The sequence below is a fragment of the Bufo gargarizans genome, chromosome 10 (assembly GCF_014858855.1).
Source record: "Bufo gargarizans isolate SCDJY-AF-19 chromosome 10, ASM1485885v1, whole genome shotgun sequence".
NCBI classification, from domain to species: domain Eukaryota; kingdom Metazoa; phylum Chordata; class Amphibia; order Anura; family Bufonidae; genus Bufo; species Bufo gargarizans.
Window position 1 is genome coordinate 121224076 of NC_058089.1, and position 17822 is coordinate 121241897.

The 17822-nt window shown below is 49.6% G+C and overlaps 1 protein-coding gene across 1 annotated transcript in view; it reads right to left on the reverse strand.

The window, feature by feature from the left end:
- The window catches only part of LOC122920119 (polycystic kidney disease protein 1-like 2), a 35032-nt gene that overhangs the window by 2777 nt on the left and 14433 nt on the right, over positions 1–17822 (reverse strand). The window contains exons 9-12 of the mRNA XM_044269329.1: positions 17453–17581; positions 8965–9172; positions 1990–2171; positions 1438–1668 (exon numbers count right to left, since the gene is read on the reverse strand). Of these exons, the coding sequence (XP_044125264.1) occupies positions 1438–1668; positions 1990–2171; positions 8965–9172; positions 17453–17581 (750 nt within the window). The remainder of the gene's footprint in view (positions 1–1437; positions 1669–1989; positions 2172–8964; positions 9173–17452; positions 17582–17822) is intronic.

A 17822-nucleotide genomic window follows, 5' to 3' on the forward strand; every position in this document is an offset into this window, starting at 1 on the left:
TTAAACTCGAGCTCTATTAGGGTAATTAGGATATTACACAGTCCCTGTTGCTCTGGGCTTTGGGCACACAGCAGCAGGGAGCTTACTATGGCAGCCATGGAAGGCTTCAGTAGCGTCCTGGCTGCCATGGTAACCGATTGGAGCCCCATGATTTCACTGCTGGGGCTGCGTTCAGAAGCTGTCACCAATTAAAATAATTAGGGTGGGGGCCCTTTGTCCACTGCACCACCAATGAATATAATACTTAGGAGGGTGGTGAGCCCTGTGGCCACTGCACCACCCATTAATATAATACTGGGAAGGGGGGGGGGCACTGCACCACCAATGATTATGATACTGGGGGGGTGGCCTGTTGACCACTGCACCACCAATGAATATAATTAAGCCATAAATACAAATGTACGTGGCAGCTGACCCCCGGCCTCAATGACAGAGAACGGCGAACCAGTCAATTAACCCCTCAGGTGCAGCACTTGTGGGGTTAATTGACGGGGTTCAGCGGGATCGAAGTGCCGGCCTCATGCACCCGCCGTGTACATTTGTATTTAGGGGTTAATTATGTTCATTAGTGGCGCACTGGCCACAGGCCCCCCTCCTCAGTATTATATTCAGCATTATATTTATTGGTGGCCAGCGGCAGCTTCACAGCCCCCTCCCCTTAATCATTTCATTAGTGGCAGTGGTGGCCACATCACAGTAGGGACGGAGTGACTACCTCCTTTTCCACTGTGCCGGCTGATGAGAACATGGTGCGTGCCGAGGGCGGTGCGCCATGTTTTCTAAAAGATACTAGGCTCCACAGTAGCCTGCGGTGCCAGAATGACTTATACAGCAGATCTGAGCTGCCTTACATTTCAGTCACTATTTACCCCAGGTATTTTCACTTCACCTTCTGGAAAGCATGGAAACCCACAGTTGCACTACACACTGGGGCAGATTTACCAATCCTAAAAATGGAGTGACCTTAGACAGGCTGTCTAGACCAGCATTTATTACATGTACAGCAGAGGTTGGGAAGGGGTTAAGATGCACCATTTGCTCCAAAATGGAGCCACAATTCTGATTTAAAAATCTGCCTCAAAGTAAGCCAAACAATAGTTAGTATAAAAGTCAGGGAAAAGTGTTTATCCCTGCACCAGATATATAATCAAGTCTCGGTGATAAACCTAAAAAGCTTGACTAGGCTTACACAATCTATAAAATTAGTAAATCTGGACCACTGTGTATATAATATATCTCTGCATACATTGTGGCAGTAATATCATAGATGAATATACTGTATGTTCCACAGATCTATTCATTAGGAATATCAAAATAATTTTTAGCTGCAAAGCAAAATTTAATAGCATCTCTGAGATATTCGGAGACATGTTATGAAAGAATTATATGCCCCGAATAATATGTGGAGATTTCCAGAATATATAATGTTTAAATCACCTGCATCTGGTCTCTTAGATCCATGCGTCTTGCCCACAAAACAGTGAGGATGTAGCAGAAGTAAAAGCATGCCACTAAGACAACAATGACTGGATTCTCCGAGATCTTAGAGAAATACTCTGCCGTACGAGTGACATCGATCTGCACTGGTAAAACCAGGAATGATGAACCGAAGACCGACAAGTGATTACACAGGCACTGCACATTCGTTAAGGTAGACTGAGGTCCAACCTGTACAGAAGAGAGATGCAGAGATTAAATCCTACTACAAATTGCTTCTAATTCAGTCTAGGTAGACTCCTAACAGTTAACGAGTATTACTAATTAATTTCTAAGGACAGACAATTGTGGCCTGGCATTACATTAGCCATCATGGTATGCCAGTTACAAGCGTCTATGGCCCATATACCATCATTCAAAAGACAAGTGTGAACATAATTTTTTTTATTTCCTCCTAAACATTTTATTTTATATTTTGTTTTAATTTTCTGTCTTGCTTTCTGCAATTTTCGGCTATGTTGCTGTATTCATACTGTGCATGCTGGTAGTTACCTTGCAGCCATCAGGGCTCCACTTCTGAAGATTTGGATTCCAGTATGCACATTGTATTGCGAACGCAGAGGCTTGGAGTTGCAGAGTCGGTAGGCTAGAGGTATTTGATGGGGACACCAAAAATACCTGAAGAGCTGTTGGGTCCGAGATCATATCCGGTGTCAAAATCCATGTGTAGGAATCTAGAGACAAAGTCATTTGTCATATGTTTCTATCACAGGTATACAAACAATGTTGTCATTTCTATTTGTTTTGCACAATTAAATGGATTATCCAGCAGGGAAATATGTGAAAAAGGGGCTCAGAGTGGGTTAAATGTTAAATGTAAAAAAAATAAAAGAAGCCATGCTCACCTCACTCCTGCTCCAATGCTTGCGAGGTCCTTGTTGGTTTATGTTTCCTTATCCTTTCTCGACATGAAGCAAACACCTGCTTAGCCAATCACTGGCTGATGGAGGTCATCACTGTGGACATTAGCTAGCATATATTGTATATTCAGATGGGACCAGGAAGCAGTGACCAATGGAATGGGAGTGCTCGGGGATCAGTGTGGTATTGCATCTTACATCTTTTTATTTATTTTTTAAAGAAATCCTCAGTGCCTCTTCGCTTGACCGACTTGAAATTAGGCATGGAGACGCTGCTACATGTCAAGAGGGATATTTAGTAAGGCAAGGGCTTGCTGCCCAGCAAGTATCATGCAGGTGTCCTATTCTAATTAATAGGTCATATGCATGATACTGGTGAGGTAATGGATGGCCACCTCAGTAACTGTCCTGCCATGCATGCAGTGTCTCTGTGCATTCATGTCAGATCAGATGGGACAGAAGACAAAGTCGAGTCTCTGTGCACTCCATGTCAAATCAGATAGGACAGAGGACAAAGTCGTGTCTCTGTGCACTCCATGTCAAATCAGATGGGACAGAGGACAAAGTCGTGTCTCTGTGCACTCCATGTCAGATCAGATGGGACAGAGGACAAAGTCGTGTCTCTGTGCACTCCATGTCAGATCAGATGGGACAGAGGACAAAGTCGTGTCTCTGTGCACTCCATGTCAGATCAAGCGTTCTTGGTGGGATTTTTATTTTGTAACATTTAAAACATTCCCTTTTTCATTGGCATTTTTGAAGCCCAGTAAAGAAGCATATGGGGAAGTATAAGGAAAAACAACATACCCAGAGCATACTAAAGCCTGAAAAAAAATATAAATAAAAAAGACCCCAAACCCCCAAAATACTGAAAATAAGGCCCCATGCACACGGCCGTGTTTCACAGCCGTGTGCGGGCAGTGGAACCGCGGCCTGGATCCCTCCTGAGAGCAGGAGCGCACGGCGTCACTGGTTGCTATGACGCCGTGCGCTCCCTGCTGCCGGCACAGTACAGTAATACACTGGTATAGATCATACCAGTGTATCACTGTATTGCGGCGGCAGCAGGGAGCGCACGGCGTCATAGCAACCAGTGACGCCGTGCGCTCCTGCTCTCAGGAGGGATCCAGGCCGCGGTTCCACGGCCCGCACACGGCTGTGAAACACGGCCGTGTGCATGGGGCCTAAAAATGCTGTTTATGTAGGCTCTTCAATAATTTGCCACAGACTTTAAAGTGACATCTGACCACAACAGCATTAAAAAAAAAAAAAAAAACATAAAACCAGCAATAAATATGGTTCAAAAAATGCTTCTTGGTTCTGTGTGTGAATCCATCCTTATAGAGGACCTCTCACCGCTCCTGACATGCCCATTTTAAAAGCTTCATGCATTCCCCACGTAATAGCAATTCTAAAGCATCTTTTCTTATGGCTCAATGTTGTGTTGTTTCTTTATTATTTCTACTAGTTATGAATGCATTGCCAGCAGTCTGCAGTAAGGGTACAGGGGGGTGGTAACCAGTTGGGGGGTGTCCCTGCACAGTCTGAAAATGGCAGCACCTATTGGATAGAGAGAGACTGTGCAGGGACACACCTCCAACTTGTTACCTCCCCTCGGTACCCTTGCTGCAGACTGCTAGCAATTCATTCATAACTTCTAGTAAGAATAATAAAGGAATGGCACAACATAGAGCCATAAGAATAGATGCTCCAGAATCGTTATTGCACGTGGAATGTATTGAGATATTAAAACAGGCATGTCAGGAGAGGGGATAGGTCCTCTTTAAATGTAAGTCCTTGAGTTGCCATCATCTGTGTAGTTAATACATTTGTGCAATTTGTGTGTGTTATATTGGTTTCTGGAAAGTCTGGCTAAAAACCAATATAGCACCTACAAGTATTGTCACCCAGCATCGCTGGAGTCCTGAATGGCAACAGTTTCCAGTGGTAGTGGAATTACTCCGTTGACGGAAAGAGGGGAACCGAAAAGATGTACAGGGTCCACTGGTAGTGCAAGCACTACTGGTTGTACAACTACTCCGTCAATGGGGGGAGGGTAATGCTACAGGATCTATAGCATGCAATTGTGGTGCAACTAATCCCCCAATAGAAGGGGGAAAGCCGACAGGACAGATGATTAAGTAATTACTCCGCCTGCGGAGGGGTTAATGCAACAGGACATATGGTATCCGGTGGAAGTGCAATACTCTAACTAAGGAAGGAGAGTAATGCGGATCCAGTGCAATTACTCTATAAAAGGAGGATAATGCTACGGGCATAGGAGTCGCTACAGGGGGCATGGGAGGGCAATTGGCTATTCTTTGCCCCCTCCACCCCGCCTGCTGATTCCCCTTTAAAACGCTGGCTGCCGCCACCGCTAGTACAGCGGCGATCTGTCAGTTTTGCCAAACTGAAAGTACTGCCCACCCGCTTGACTATGGGCTCCTCGGCAGCCAAGTGAATCTTCCCCCCCGTCCACCTCAGCTGCTACTGGCTGGGAGGGAGAGGGCAGTACTGCCATTAGCTGCCTGTGTATTTTAGCCTAGCAGGGCCTGCAGAGGCAGAAAAGAATGCGGCTTGGGGATTTAACATCAGGAAACATTGTGCGCCCCTCCCCCTGCCACCACGCCTAGAGGAAGGCGGAGCGGGGAAAAAGCACATCAGAACTATAAGTACCTTTTCAATCTGCGATGCACCCCTGACCAGTGCCCCCTGCGTAACATGCACCCCTGACCAGTGCCCCCTGCGTTACATGCATCCCTGAATAGCGGACCCTGCGTTACATGCACCTCTGACCAGCGCCCCTGTGCGTTACAGGCATCCCTGACTAGCGGACCCTGCGTTACAGGCATCCCTGACTAGCGGAGCCTGCGTTACAGGGACCCCTGACCAGCGCCCTCGTGCGTTACAGGCATCCCTGACTAGCGGACCCTGCGTCACCTGACCAGTGCCCGCTGCGTTAAAGGCACCCCTGACCAGCGCAACCTAAGTTACACACACCCCTGACCGCCGCACTCTGCGTTACACGCACCCCTGACCGCCGCACTCTGCGTTACACGCACCCCTGACCGCCGCACTCTGCGTTACACGCACCCCTGACCGCCGCACTCTGCGTTACACGCACCCCTGACCGCCGCACTCTGCGTTACACGCACCCCTGACCGCCGCACTCTGCGTTACACGCACCCCTGACCGCCGCACTCTGCGTTACACGCACCCCTGACTGTCGCACTCTTCGAGAGTCTCTCTCTCTTTCTCAGGTCTGAAGCAAAACCGAGGAAGAAAGGAAAACTCTTGAAAGCTTGTCTTTTAAGTATTAGGATAGTATAATAAAGAGCTATCCCTGCAGACCGCAATACTCTCGTATTTTGTAATCTTATTTATATATACTTATTTAGTTTTTTTCAGTAGTATGATTAAGTGGTGAAAATTATTAGTGCCCCCCCCCCCTCCCCCTATTTTGACTGTGGTATCTTATATGCCCCCCCCCCCCCCCCCCATATATTGTTCCTAGAGTCGCCACTGGCTACAGGATCTACAGTATGCGACTGCGGTGCAACTAAACCACCTATATAAGGGGTCAACACTAAAAGACAAAAAAATGCAATGCGACAACTCACTGCAATATAAAGTACAAAATTGCATAATAATTACAAGTGCTACACTATAAGTGAGAGATACTTGGCAAATCGTTTTGTACAAAATTATTTGAGCCCGTCTGCCGCACGTCAAGGCGATCTCTGTTAGACAGGTTCCTAACACTAAATTCTACCTGTTAAGTGCCATGACGGCTACCAAACACTTCAGGGAGTGTAGGTTCCACATGCATGCTGGGTCTGCTTCAATAACTGTCATTTTGGGTGCCAAAATGGCCTCCACTGTATCCAATGAGTACAGGTACCAACATGCATGCCGGCCCATTCCACAACACTCCCGGGGCCAAATGGCCACCAAAGACTGCAGTGAGAGTCCACAAACTATTTCACTCCTGGTGCCAAATGGCTACAGTGAGTGAGGGGGAGCAGGCCAGACTATATACTCACACTAATTAAAATCAGCCTATAGGGCAGACAAAGTGGTATAAACCGACAGGACAGATGATATCCAGCATTAGTGCAATCACTCCGCCTGCATAGGAAGCAATGCAACAGGACGTATAGTATCCGGTGGAAATGCAATTACGCCGTCTAAGGAAGAAGGGTAATGCGATAGTCTGTACAGGATCCAGTGGTAGTGCAATTACACTATAGAAGGAGGGTAATGCTACAGAATGTACAGTACCCAGAGTAAGTGCAAATACTCCCACTACAGAATGAGGGTAATGCTACCACAAGCATAGCATCCAGTGGTAGTGCAACTACGCCGCCTCTGGAAGGAGGGTAACGCTACCGGATGTACAGTATTGAGTGGTGGTATAAATATTCCGCCCATTGAAAGAGGGCAATGCTACCGGATGTATAGGAACCAACAGGATGTAAACTCTCCCCTGATAGTAGATTACTCTACCCATGGAAAGAGGATATAGTGCTAAGGCCGTACAGTACCCAGTGGAAGTGCAATTACGCCGTCTAAGGGAGAAGGGCAATGCTACAGGCCGTAAAGAACCCAGTGGGGGTGCAATTACTCCTCCTACGGAAAGAGGGTAATGGCACAGGCTGTACAGTATCCAGTGGTAGTGCTATTACACTGCCTATGGAAGAAGGATAATGCAATGGGCTGTACAGTATCCCGTGTTAGAGCAAGTACACCGCCTAGGAAGGAGGATAGCACTACAGGCGGGTATGCTACAGAATGTACAGGGTCCAGTGGTGAGTGCACATATTCTGCCTAAGGAGGGAAGGGAATGTGACAGGACTCACGGAATTCGGTGGTAGTGTAACTACTCCACCTATAGAAGGAGGGTAAGCTACAGGGAGTGCGGTATCCAGCGGTAGTGCCAGGTTTCCACTTATGCTATAGGACATATGTATCCAGCGGTAGGGTAAGTGAATTCTGCCTTCAGAATGGCGTGGGAACTAGGTCCAGAAGGACCAGATAGCTCTAAGGGTTAATTATATATATATATATATATATATATGGAAGAAAATTTACCAGCAGCACCACCAGGCCAAAAAACAAATGTAGAGGGTGCACTGTCCGAGTATAGTAACTGGTGCTTACCCACTAATACGGAACAAAGAAATCGGACTGCACTCCAGTTGAATCTTCAGTGAAAAAAGGTTTATTCACCCATAGGTGGCACAAGCGACGTTTCGGCTCGCATATGAGCCTTTCTCAAGCTCATATGCGAGCCGAAACGTCGCTTGTGCCACCTATGGGTGAATAAACCTTTTTTCACTGAAGATTCAACTGGAGTGCAGTCCGATTTCTTTGTTCGCTATATATATATATATATATATATATATATATATTTTTTTTTTTTAATACAGCTAAATTCTAACAAAACAGAGCTAGGGGAACTGAACCCACATCTGTCTGTACTAATGACCAGCACTGTAAGCCTCAGCAGAAAGCCCAGAAAGCACTTTCCTCGGCACAGTAGTACTGAGGCAAGGAAGGGGTTAAGCAGAAGGCAGGGGTGTGGCTTATTGGGCAGCTGGTGGGGAAAAGGCATGGGCGCAAATTTTTTACGCTCTGAAGATACAGGTCCCGAAACACGCTGGTAGATGAGGCCTAGTAGGCCGCAGAGCCGGGGCCTTAAGTACAGGCGGGGCCGACCGGAAGGACTTCCGATTGGGGTGGCGATGTTGGGAGGGAGCGGAGTGCACTGGGAAACAAGGAGGCCGCGAGCGGGCGTACCGATGCCACGAGTAGAAAAGCAGCGGCCGCCCAAGAACACATACGACCGCAGGGACTGGCTCGCAGGGCGTGGATGGGGTCGGGGACCGGAGGTGGTGAATCACCAGATACAACATATATTCCTGTCTTCGCTTAGAGAAAACAGAAGAAGGGGGTCTCAGGCACAGGGGGGCCAGCAGGGGAGGTAGGTAATATACTTACCCAGACAGTTTCTGCCTACCCTGATTCCAGCAGTGTCACCTTCCTCAGTGTGCTGCCTCTTGGGGAGGACAGCTACACCGGTAACAGGGGGGACTTCCAGAAGTAGTAGCCAAGGTGACACTGTAGCTGGCGGGTAACAGCGGATTTGAGATCCACTGTTCATCTTTGTCTTCCAGAGGTGAGGAACGAGCAGCAGGCTTGAGGACCCGCTGGTCTACCGCTTCAAGTGTGGGAAAAACAGGTGGTGAGATCCCACCTGCAGCCCGAACCTGAAAAATAAAACAAAAAGGAAAAAAACTTTGGCAGACCTGCAGAAAAAATGTCTGCCTCCTACGGACACTGAGCTAAAACTGATTAGCTCAGTGTCTGCAGGAGGGGTATAGCTGAGAGGAGCTAACACTTTTTTTGCTTAGTGTCGCCTCCTAGTGGCAGCAGCTATACCCATGGTCTTCTGTGTCCCCCAATGAACCACGCGAGAAAGAGATTTTACAGGTGAGTTTCACAAAAATCTCGTTATTCTCCGTAGACACAGCATGGAAGTGTAGGCATATACATATATTCTACTTTGAAACTAAAAATGTTTTATCTGATAACAAGTCACTCATACCTAGATTGCCTTGTGTTACTGTTTGTGCTGTTAACATTAATTTTAATCCATGGTACAAGTCCAGATGCACGCCATGATTAACCGAGGCGATAATAACCAAGGTGCTTTCTGAGGGGGTAACCTTTAAAGATAGTTGTAAAGCTTTATCTGCAGAAGTCTGGATCACATTTGGTTGACTTCCCGAGCTTGCAGTACGTGGGAGAAATATCTGTTATCAAAAGATAGTTATTATTAAGTTATAAATCGATTTGTTTAGAATTCTGGTATTAAAGGCATGGCAATATCAATTCACAAACTATCAATCTAACATCGTAGGGTATATATTCACAGTTTAGAAGTTCTTTCCCTGTGATAGCTTCAGAACTGCAGCAAAAACTGTGGCACAAACTCTGTATTGATTCAGCCAACAAAATGTCAGCCTCAGTTGTGTTGCAGATTTCACTACAAATTCCATTGCGATTCTGCAGCAAAATTCATGTTGTTGTTTTTTTATCAGATCATTTTTATTAAAGGTTTTACATACAGCCAATTAGTCAGATAAACCATACATTATATGACAATATGATATCAATACAGTAAAATCAATAATACTTTATCCAAATCAGCACGTCAATAACACTGCATCAAATAAACCTTTATTAAATCTCCCAGTCCCCCCCAACTCCCTTCCCACCTCCCCCTCTCCGTGTGGTCATCTCCCTCAACATGGACAAAAATGCTCCAATTCTCTTACATCTTAACTTCCAAATCCCCTTAGGACCATTCCATTCCAAATATGCATCAATCTCTGAGACTTCCCCCCAGGTCCAGCCAGCCACACCTGCCATTGCTTCTTAAATTTCTGTACAGTGCCTCTTTTAATATAGATGCCACTCTCCATGGATATCATATGATTGACCATATTTATCCACTCTGATTTAGTCGGAGAGATCGGCTGTATCCAGTGTTTTGCAATGGATTTACGTGCAATGTACAATAATTTAGCAATTGCTAATTTATAATCATTGGTGGTTGTTAGGTCCTCTACATACCCAAGATACCCCACCAGTGGAGTCTTTGGTAAAATAACTCCATAGCTGTTTTCTATTTGTCTATACACGCCACACCAGAAATACTCCAGTTCTGTGCAGGACCAAAACATGCAAAATTCATGTTTAACGTATGCACCCTATACAATAAACAGAATAAAATGATATGCTGTAGATTCAAAATCCGCACCTCTTGTCAATTCCTGTGTGGATACCATTTTGCAGCATGCTGATAAAATTTGCTAAAATATTATCAACTTTGCTGCTACTGTAATATACAGTGGAAATCCGGACAGAAAATCTGCAGCATATCTGCTATAAGTGGATGTAACCTTGGAATGAAAAAAGTTGGACCAAGAGTGTAGCTATAGTGGAAGCAAAGGAACCAGCTGCTACGGGACCCAAACTAAGAAGAGGCCGGCCTAGGAGGAAGACTGAAAGATTTTATTGTCAGGGCCCTCTCAACATTATTATACAGTAACATGATATACAAATGGACAGAGGGGCTGTCTGGCCTGGTCTGAAATAAATATTTTGACTAGCTGCAGGAAGTGAAGACTACGCAGACTCTGTTCAAAAATGTGCTGTGGGGTCAGTTCTAGTCACACCGCTGCTTGCTGGCCTTATTTGAGTGAAGCAGGCACAGGCAGGAGACAATGCTGCACAACACATTTATTAAGACCAACGTTTTACAATTGATGGGATATGATCAGGATAGGACATCAGTATCTGACTGGCAGGAGTCAGACACCCTCACCTCGCTGATTAGCTGTTCTCCAGTATCTCCTCTAGGGTTGAGCGAATCGAGTTTTGCATCCTAGATCTGAAGTCGATTAGTTCAAAACGTCTCTTGAATGCTGTACAGAGATTCATTTCCGTACAGCATTCAAATGTATGGACACCATTCAAAAGTATTTCGGTACTTTGGTGAATAACTTCGGGATTTGATTTTCCAACTTTAAAACATGGATCCAAAGTCAGCTTTGGTACCAAGGTACCAGCTGGTACCAAAGCCAACTTTGTATTCATGTTTTAAAATGGTTTTAAAGTTTAAAAATCGATGCCGAAGTTATTCAGCAAAGTCTCGCTATACTTCGGTGATAACCCTGTTCACCTCGCCGTAGCCCATACATTTTAAAGCTGTATGGAGACAGGTGACTGTACAGCATTAAAATTAAGTTTTGAGTCAATCGACTTCAGATCTAAGATTCAAAGCTCAATTCGCATAACACTAAGCCCTCCGCTTGCCCATTGTGTAGTGGATGGAGCAGGTTGCAGCAATGCTGCTCAGATTCATTTCAATAAGAGCAGCCCTGCAGTAGGCCATCAATGGTAAAATCCTGGATTACCCTATTAAAACCTAGAGGAAAAGGAGATTTTTGTATAACTTACCAGTTAAATCTCTTTCTCGCTCTTCCTTGGGGGACACAGCACCCACCCTTCTGTGTTTGGTTACAGGGTTATGGTCTGGCGCCCCGTTGGGTTGCTGGCTGGTTGTTTCCGTTATTGGTTGTTATCCTTTCACTACTTGGACACGCAACTGGTAGCCTCTATCTCCAGGCTGAGGGTATAGCTGATGGAGGAGGGGCTTAACAGTTTTACTTAGTGTCACGCCTCCTAGGGAGCTGAGCTATACCCAAGGTCTGTGTCCCCCAAGGAAGAGCGAGAAAGAGATTTAACTGGTAAGTTATACAAAAATCTCCTTTTCTCGCCCATTTTCCTTGGGGGACACAGACCTTGGGACGTTCAAGAGCAGTCCAAGAAGGGAGGGACCACAAACCCAAGGCGGAACACCACCGGAGCATCAGGAAACCGCTGCCTGCAAAACCAGGCGGCCCAAAGCAGCATCCGCTGATACATGCGTATGCACTCTATAGAACTTTGTGAAAGTGTGCAGAGAGGACCAAGTGGCTGCTTTGCACAACTGTTCAGCCGAGGCCCGATGCCTCTGCGCCCAGGAAGCTCCGACTGCTCTGGTGGAATGAGCAGTGACGTCGAAAGGCGGAGCCCTGCCCTTGGCTCGATAAGCCTCAGACACCGCCAGTTTAATGAAATGGGCAATAGCCACCTTGGAGACCGCCAAACCCTTGCGCGAACCCTCCGGAACCACAAACAGGGAGTCCATGCGCCGAAAGGATCCGGTGACCTCCAGGTAAATCTTCAACGCCCTGACCACATCCAGACGGTGCAGTTCCCGTTCTCTGGGGTGGGAAGGAGAGGGACAGAGCGACGGAAGGACGATGTCCTCATTGATGTGAAAGGCGGAGACCACCTTTGGCAGGAAGGTCGGAACAGGCCGAAGCACAACCTTATCCTGGTGGAAGATCAGGAAAGGTTCGGAGCAAGAAAGAGCCGCTAACTCCGACACCCGTCGGAGAGACGTGATGGCCACAAGAAAGATGACCTTGCAGGACAGAAGGCGAAGGGAGACCTCCCGTAAAGGCTCGAAGGGGGCTGATTGGAGCGCCGAGAGCACCACATTCAGGTCCCAGGATGGAACTGGAGGGCGGTACGGCGGAACAGAGTGAGCCACCCCTTGTAAGAAGGTCTTAATTGGCCCTAGAGGGGCCAGGGGACACTGGAGAAGAATAGACAGCGCCGAAATCTGTCCCTTCAGAGAACTGAGGCTCAGCCCCAGGTCCAGACCCGACTGGAGGAAGGACAGGATTGTGGGAAGAGAAAACCGGAGAGGTGGGATGCTCCGGGACTCACAGAACCCCAGATAGGACCTCCAAAGCCGATAGTAGATCCTAGAGGATACGGGCTTACGAGCACGGATCATGGTGCGGACTACGTCCGCGGAGAAACCCCGTCGCGTTAAGACGGCGGTCTCAATAGCCACGCCGTCAAACGTAGCGAGCCTAAATGCTCGTGGAAGATCGGTCCCTGAGAGAGAAGGTCTTCCCTGGAGGGCAGTGGCCACGGTGCGTCTGCCAACAGCAACATTAGGTCGGCGTACCAAGACCGGCGGGGCCAATCCGGGGCGATTAGAATCGCGGGAACGCCCTCTGCCGCGATCCTCCGAAGAACCCGTGGCAGGAGGGGAAAAGGAGGAAAGACGTACAGAAGGGAGAATTTGCGCCACGGAAGGACGAGCGCGTCGGCGCCGTATGCCTTCGGGTCCCGTGCCCTGGCCAGGTATAGGGGGACCTTGTGGTTGAATTTTGAGGCCATGAGGTCCACGTCGGGGCGACCCCAGCGAAGACAAAGGGCTTCGAACACCCCTGGGTGCAGGGACCATTCTCCCGGGTCGATGGTGGACCGGCTGAGGAAATCCGCCGCCCAGTTGTCCACCCCCGGGATGTAAATCGCAGATAAGGCCGGCACGTGCGTTTCCGCCCAGAGGAGAATGAGGGTCACCTCTTGCATCGCTGCGAGTGCCTCCCTGATGGTTTATGTATGCCACAGCCGTGGCATTGTCCGATTGGATCCGAACAGGGTGGCCCCTCAGTAGATGGGTCCAGTGTCTGAGGGACAGAAGAATCGCCCTCAGTTCCAGAATGTTGATTGGAAGTCTGGACTCCGATAGAGACCAAACGCCCTGGACGGACCGGGGAGGGAAAACCCCCCCCCCACCCCCGTAAGCTGGCATCGGTGGTAATCACCAGCCAGTTCAGTGGAAGGAAGGACTTCCCCCTTAGAGGGATATGCAACCACCAGCTGAGGGAAGCCCGAGCCAGGGGAGGCAGAAGAAAGGTCCTGTCCAGACTCCTCGGTGATTTGTCCCAGGCCGACAGAATTGCCCTCTGAAAGGTGCGGGATCGGAATTGTGCGAACGGCACCGCTTCGAAACAGGCAACCATCTTTCCCAACAACCGCATGCTGGATCGGAGGGAAGGGCGGTGACGACGGAGGAGACTGCGAACCGACCCGCGAAGGGCCAGACGCTTGTCCGACGGGAGGCGGACCTCCGCCAACTCTGTATCCAGGAGCATCCCCAGGAAGATCAGCTGTCTGGAGGGGATAAGGGAAGACTTGGGGTGGTTGATAATCCAACCGAACCGCGTCAGGGTCTCCAGAGTGAGTTCCACACTGCCGGATGCCTGAGAGAAGGAGGGTGCCTTGACCAGGATGTCGTCCAAGTATGGGAGAAGAAAAACACTTCTTGAACGTAGTAGGGCCAAGACAGGGGCCAGGACCTTGGTGAACACTCAAGGAGCCGTCGCCAGACCAAAGGGAAGGGCGACGAATTGGAAGTGATCGTCCCCCACCGCGAAGCGCAGGAAGCGGTGATGACATGGAGCAATCGGAACGTGGAGGTATGCATCCTGAATGTCGATTGAGGCCATGAAATCCCCTCTTTCCAGGGAGGCCACTGCGGACCTGAGAGACTCCATCCGGAATCTCTGCAGTCGTTTTAGGTCCAAGATCGGTCGCACTGAGCCTTCCTTCTTGGGAACCACAAAGAGGTTCGAGTAGAACCCCCTGAACCTTTCCGTCGGAGGCACGGGGGCGACGACACCCTTGTCCATTAGAGAGCGAATGGCCGCGACGAAGGCGGCCGCTCGTACGGGATCCCGCGGAGGACGGGATCGGAAGAAACGGTCTGGCGGAATGGACGCAAATTCGATTTTGTCTCCGCAAGATACAATCTCGAGCGCCCATGCGTCTGAGATGTGGGCCCGCCATACGTTCCTGAATAGGAGAAGGCGGCCCCCCACCCGGGTGGGTGGGGGCGCACCTTCAGGCAGAGGGCTGCTGGCCTGTGGGAGCCCGTGCAGGCTGGGACTTGCGCCAGGTAGGTTGTGTCCGAAAAAACGGCTTCTTGCGTCTATCCTGGGCTGGGCCAGAGGAAGAAGAACTGGCCGCGGGTCTAGACCCGGTGGGCTTGCGAAAGGACCGAAAACGGGACGAACCAGGGCGACCACGGGGGACGCCCTTTGGCCTGGACTGGGGAAGCGAGTACTCTTCCCACCCGTGGCCTCTGATATAAGTTCGTCCAGACGGGTCCCGAACAAGCGGGAACCCGTGAATGGTAGACCGGCCAAAGAGCGTTTGGAAGCGGCGTCCGCCGCCCAAACCTTCAGTCAGAGTTCCCTCCTGACAGAAACTGCCAGGGCAGAGGAACGGGCAATGAGGGCACCCGCATCAAGGGAGGCCTCACAGACAAATTTTCCGGCCTGAACAATTAGTTGAGCTAAGGAACGGAGGTCCTGAACAGGGACGTCCGACCCTAACTCCTGTTCCAGTTGCAAACCCCATTCAGAGACCGCTTTACCAACCGGCGGAGGCAAAGACCGGTCTAAGGGCCGAACCAGAGGCAGTAAATATGGCCTTGGAGAGGGATTCCGTACGACGGTCCTCAACAGACTGGAGGGAAGATCCGTCCTGTACAGGAATAGTAGTGCTTTTGGACAGGCGAGCCACGGGAGGATCAACCTTAGGCGGGGATGTCCACGTGGTCACAGTATCCAGCTTAAAGGTATCACGGATGCTGGTGATAAGATGCCCCACCGCGGACGCCAATTTGGACGGAAGCTCTGAGTCCATGTCCACGCCCGAATCCGCCAGTTCTCCCTCAGAAGGCGTATCCTTTTGAGAGGATAGACTTGACTGAGCTCGCATGCATGGAGGAGAGAGCGAAGCATCTGAGGAAGATGTGCGCTCAACCCTTGAACGTTTCTGAGTATGCCGGGCCCTGGAAGATTTGCTGGGAGGCAGGGAACCAGTGGGGGCGGCAGAAACGGTAGTCCCAGCGGGTGCGACAGGGATTGTGGCAGCCTGCGGGAGAGGCGGCCTATCCACGAGACGGCCCACTACGTGTGTAAGGCTTTCCACTGCCTGAGACAGAGACTTAGCCCAGTCAGGGGGTCCAGAGGCACCGGGGGGCGCAGCGGGAAGCGGGCCCTGCACCGGCGCCTGACATGCAAGGCAATGCGGCTCAGATTGCCCACGCGGAAAAGGTTCCCTACAGGCGGTACAGGCATGGTACCAGGGTTTGGGGGCACCCGTGGGATCTGACATGCTGAAATGTGGTCGTACTCTAATATAGAGACCACAAAGGGTTATAGCAGCTATGACCAGGAGGGTTAGGAGAGGGTTAACTGTCCTACCAGTGCCTCAGAAGAACGTCAGGAGTAGAGATGGTCCAGATCAGCAGCAGCAGAGAAGCAGTGAGCAGCAGTGAGCAGCAGAGAGCAGCAGATGCAGCAGATAGCGCCCACAGAAGCCGAGCGATGTACACAGGAGTTTAGAGTCCCCCACCATGTCCCAGCTTCCTGTCAGGAGTGAGGAAGCGCGGGAAAACTCAGCAGAAAGCGCGGGGAACAAGCTCCGCCCCCTCCAGCGCTTGAAATGTCTCCTGTGAAGGAGAACTTAGCTCCGCCCCCAAAATGCCGCGCACAAGCCACGCCCCCTGCTGCCGAAAACGCTCTCAGGGCTAAGAAAAGCCAGATGCCAGAAAATAAAGGGCCCGCAGGCCCCTAGAGTGCGGCGATTTGCCCAGGTGGGTGACCCTTCTGCCACCATGTCCCTTGCCCCGCCGAGCCCGATCTGCCCATGTCGGGCATAAGCCCCGCCCCCCCGTTCTCGGAACGGAGCGGGCGGCGGCGGGAAGGGAGAGAGGGAGAAGAGAAAAATGGAGTCAGCCCCCGAGTGAGGGGGAGGGGGAGAAAGATAGCAGCGTGGGGGGAACGGCGTGGGGGTGCCGAGGATGCTGCTGTGCTGCATTGTCCCAAGCCTTGGATACCTGAGGGGAGCTGGGGAGGGTCTGCTGGAGCCCTGGTGATGTAGGGATGGACTAGTCAGCAGATGAGCGCTCAGAATGAGCGACCACGGGTGCCCCCCTTACCCAGAGGGGTAGATGCTGCAGATAGGGACGGGGTATGGGCTGGAATAGCCATCTCACCGTCCGACGTCTTCACCCTCAGTCCTTTCCAGCAGGGTCGCCCCTTCAGCCACTGGCACCGCAGTGGCAGGAAGCTGGAAGAGGGGCTTGGCGTGCGGGCGACCCCCTAGCTGGCGGGATGTAGGGGAGCCATTGCTGCCCAGATCCTCCTATTGCTTCTGTGGGGGAGGCAGCAGTGCAGATAAGTTGGCACTGGCGCAGCTAAACCCCGGGAGAGCAGAGAGGTCTAATGCGTCTCTGGTATCCCTAGGAAAAAATAAAATAACAAAATTAGAAGGAAAAGTAAAAATAACAAGGAGAAAACAGCCCTGCAGTAGCAGGGAGTGTCTTGCCTCCTTGGACACTAAGCTAAAACTGGTAGCCTCTATCTCCAGGCTGAGGGTATAGCTGATGGAGGAGGGGCTTAACAGTTTTACTTAGTGTCACGCCTCCTAGGGAGCTGAGCTATACCCAAGGTCTGTGTCCCCCAAGGAAAATGGGCGAGAAAAAGATATGCTATGTGCGAATAGCATTCACATATATTCACGGCACTTTGTAGATTTTCAATGTGGAATCTGCATATACCGTAAATACATAACATGTAATGAGGCCTAAAGGATCCAGATTGACCGACCTGAAAAGTGTCTGACAAGTTCTGCAAGGAAAGCTCTTGTTTTTTACTCAGGACACTCAGGCTGGCCACAGTGCCACTGATCTTGAATGAGGAGTCCTTAATAAATGGGTTCTGAGAGAAACTCATCAACTGTAAAAATAAAGAATAAAAAAAGAGACCATTATCAATAGTAATAACCTGTAAATGATTTACTTTTCTAAAAGGCAGAAATCTTCTAGAAATGTGAACATGATCTCTGTAGACATATTAATACACTGTGGACATAAAAATGATGCCCTCAAAACCTTCTTTTTTTTTGCAGTTATTTCAAGTATCCCTATTCTAGACCATGTCCAAGGAGATGAGTTACAGGTGAAACTCGAAAAATTAG